This window comes from Pteropus alecto, unplaced genomic scaffold, assembly GCF_000325575.1.
Source record: "Pteropus alecto unplaced genomic scaffold, ASM32557v1 scaffold43, whole genome shotgun sequence".
In the NCBI taxonomy this organism is placed as follows: domain Eukaryota; kingdom Metazoa; phylum Chordata; class Mammalia; order Chiroptera; family Pteropodidae; genus Pteropus; species Pteropus alecto.
In genome coordinates this window covers 141,869-143,450 of record NW_006435764.1, presented here as the reverse complement: position 1 = coordinate 143,450, position 1,582 = coordinate 141,869, and the positions used below count along the sequence as shown (strand labels likewise).

At 64.3% G+C, this 1,582-nt stretch overlaps 1 protein-coding gene across 3 annotated transcripts in view; it reads left to right on the top strand.

The window, feature by feature from the left end:
* Window positions 1-447, top strand: part of HRAS (HRas proto-oncogene, GTPase) — a 2,274-nt gene extending 1,827 nt beyond the window's left edge. For all 3 annotated transcript variants that reach the window (XM_006910950.3, XM_015588641.2, XM_015588642.2), the window contains one exon: window positions 28-447. In XM_006910950.3, coding sequence (XP_006911012.2) covers window positions 28-147 — 120 coding nt within the window. In that variant the 3' untranslated portion in view covers window positions 148-447. The remainder of the gene's footprint in view (window positions 1-27) is intronic.
* The last annotated feature ends 1,135 nt before the right edge of the window (window positions 448-1,582 follow it).

Genomic DNA, 1,582 nt, shown 5'->3' with positions numbered 1-1,582 from the left:
CCCTGCTGAGCAGCCCCTCATCCCCAGGGCGTGGAGGACGCCTTCTACACGCTGGTGCGCGAGATTCGGCAGCACAAGGTGCGCAAGCTGAGCCCGCCGGACGAGGGCGGCCCCGGCTGCCTGAGCTGCAGGTGCCTGCTCTCCTGACGCCGCCTTGCCCCCCGAGGGCCCTCCTGCTCCTCCGCCAGCCGCACAGGCCCGGGCCTGGAGGGGCCGGATGCTGGGAGGAGGTGCAGACGGAGCAAGGAGGGGGAAGGAAGGAAATGCCGCCGGAGCCCGGCCAGCCCAGGGTCAGTGGACAGAGTGACCGCAGACCTCCCAGGACGCTGTGCACAGACTGTCGCGGACTGATGCCACCGGCACCGCAACCCGGCTATTCCACCTCCCAGCCCCATCCTGGCCCGTCGGGCACAGGTTCAGTTGCAGTAAATTATTTGATGGTCTTGACCCTGGCGTCTGGCTGAGGCTGGGCAGCTGCCGTGTGCGTGGCCTTGAGTCAAGGCACAGTGGCAACTTCAGCTCGGGGGGCGGCAGCCCCTCTGGTGCTTCCTGCAGGGCTCTAGGGCACTGCTGGGACGCGTGGGGCCGCGTTTTAATACGAAACGCTTTACTGACCTTTGATCAGCAAGGGGGAGAGTTGGGACCAAGAGCACCTCCCGTCCCTTGTGGGGGGTCTTCTTAGGGAACACTGAAACCAGAGGGGTGGGGCTGGTGTCTCCCACCTTGGAGCTTCTTGACTGCAGGTGGGGTCCCATTTCCTGGGCTTTCGGGATCCTGAAAGGCAGTGGCTGGTGACCGGCAGAGGGCAGGCCCTGGCCCATTGGGTCTGTGCCCACCAGTGTCTTTGGGCCTGGTCCAAGGCAGCAGCTGGCTAGTTCTCAGCTGGACTCCAGTGCTGTTCGCTTGGCCTTGGTCCCTACCCCCTCCACACCAGGTGGCTGCTCAGGGCCCAGCGTCTAGCCAGCCCTGCTCCCCTCTGCAACGAGGGTGGGGCTGGCCTGTCCCCGTCACTCTGTCACATTGCTTTGTGGGGCATGCCCAGGCCTCAGGTGGCCACATACTCCCCCGAGAGGACATGTACTGCTTTGGGCCAGAATTTAGGACTGGCCAGGGCCACGAGCTCTGGCCCTCCTTCTGGCTGTGGGCGGTTCAGGGCCCATGTCCATGTCAGGTCTCTTTGGCTCATGCTGCCTGAGAGGACCATCATCTGTCAGGCCAGTGTGAAGAGGCGGGGCACACTGCTGACTGGCCGGGGTCTTGGGGCCATCCCTTTTGTGATCACCCTGCCCTTTGGAGACCCCTAAGCCTCCAGCTTCCCTGTGGACGCAGAGATTCAGGGGCGGTGGGATGTGCCAGGCCTAGGAGCAGGAGCAGGATGGGTGTCTTGGGCCCTGTGGTCCCGTCTTTGTCAGGCTAGGTGGGACCTGTCGCTGGGCTCCTGGGGTGGCCCAGGCAGGTGTTGATGGGAAAGGGACCCAGTGTAGTGGCTCAAAGCCGGGGTCTGGGGACCCCTGCCCCCAGTGTCCAGGTGCACTGAGAGTTTTGAGTGGGATGCCCTTCGCTGTGGCTGTAGCTAGTCTTC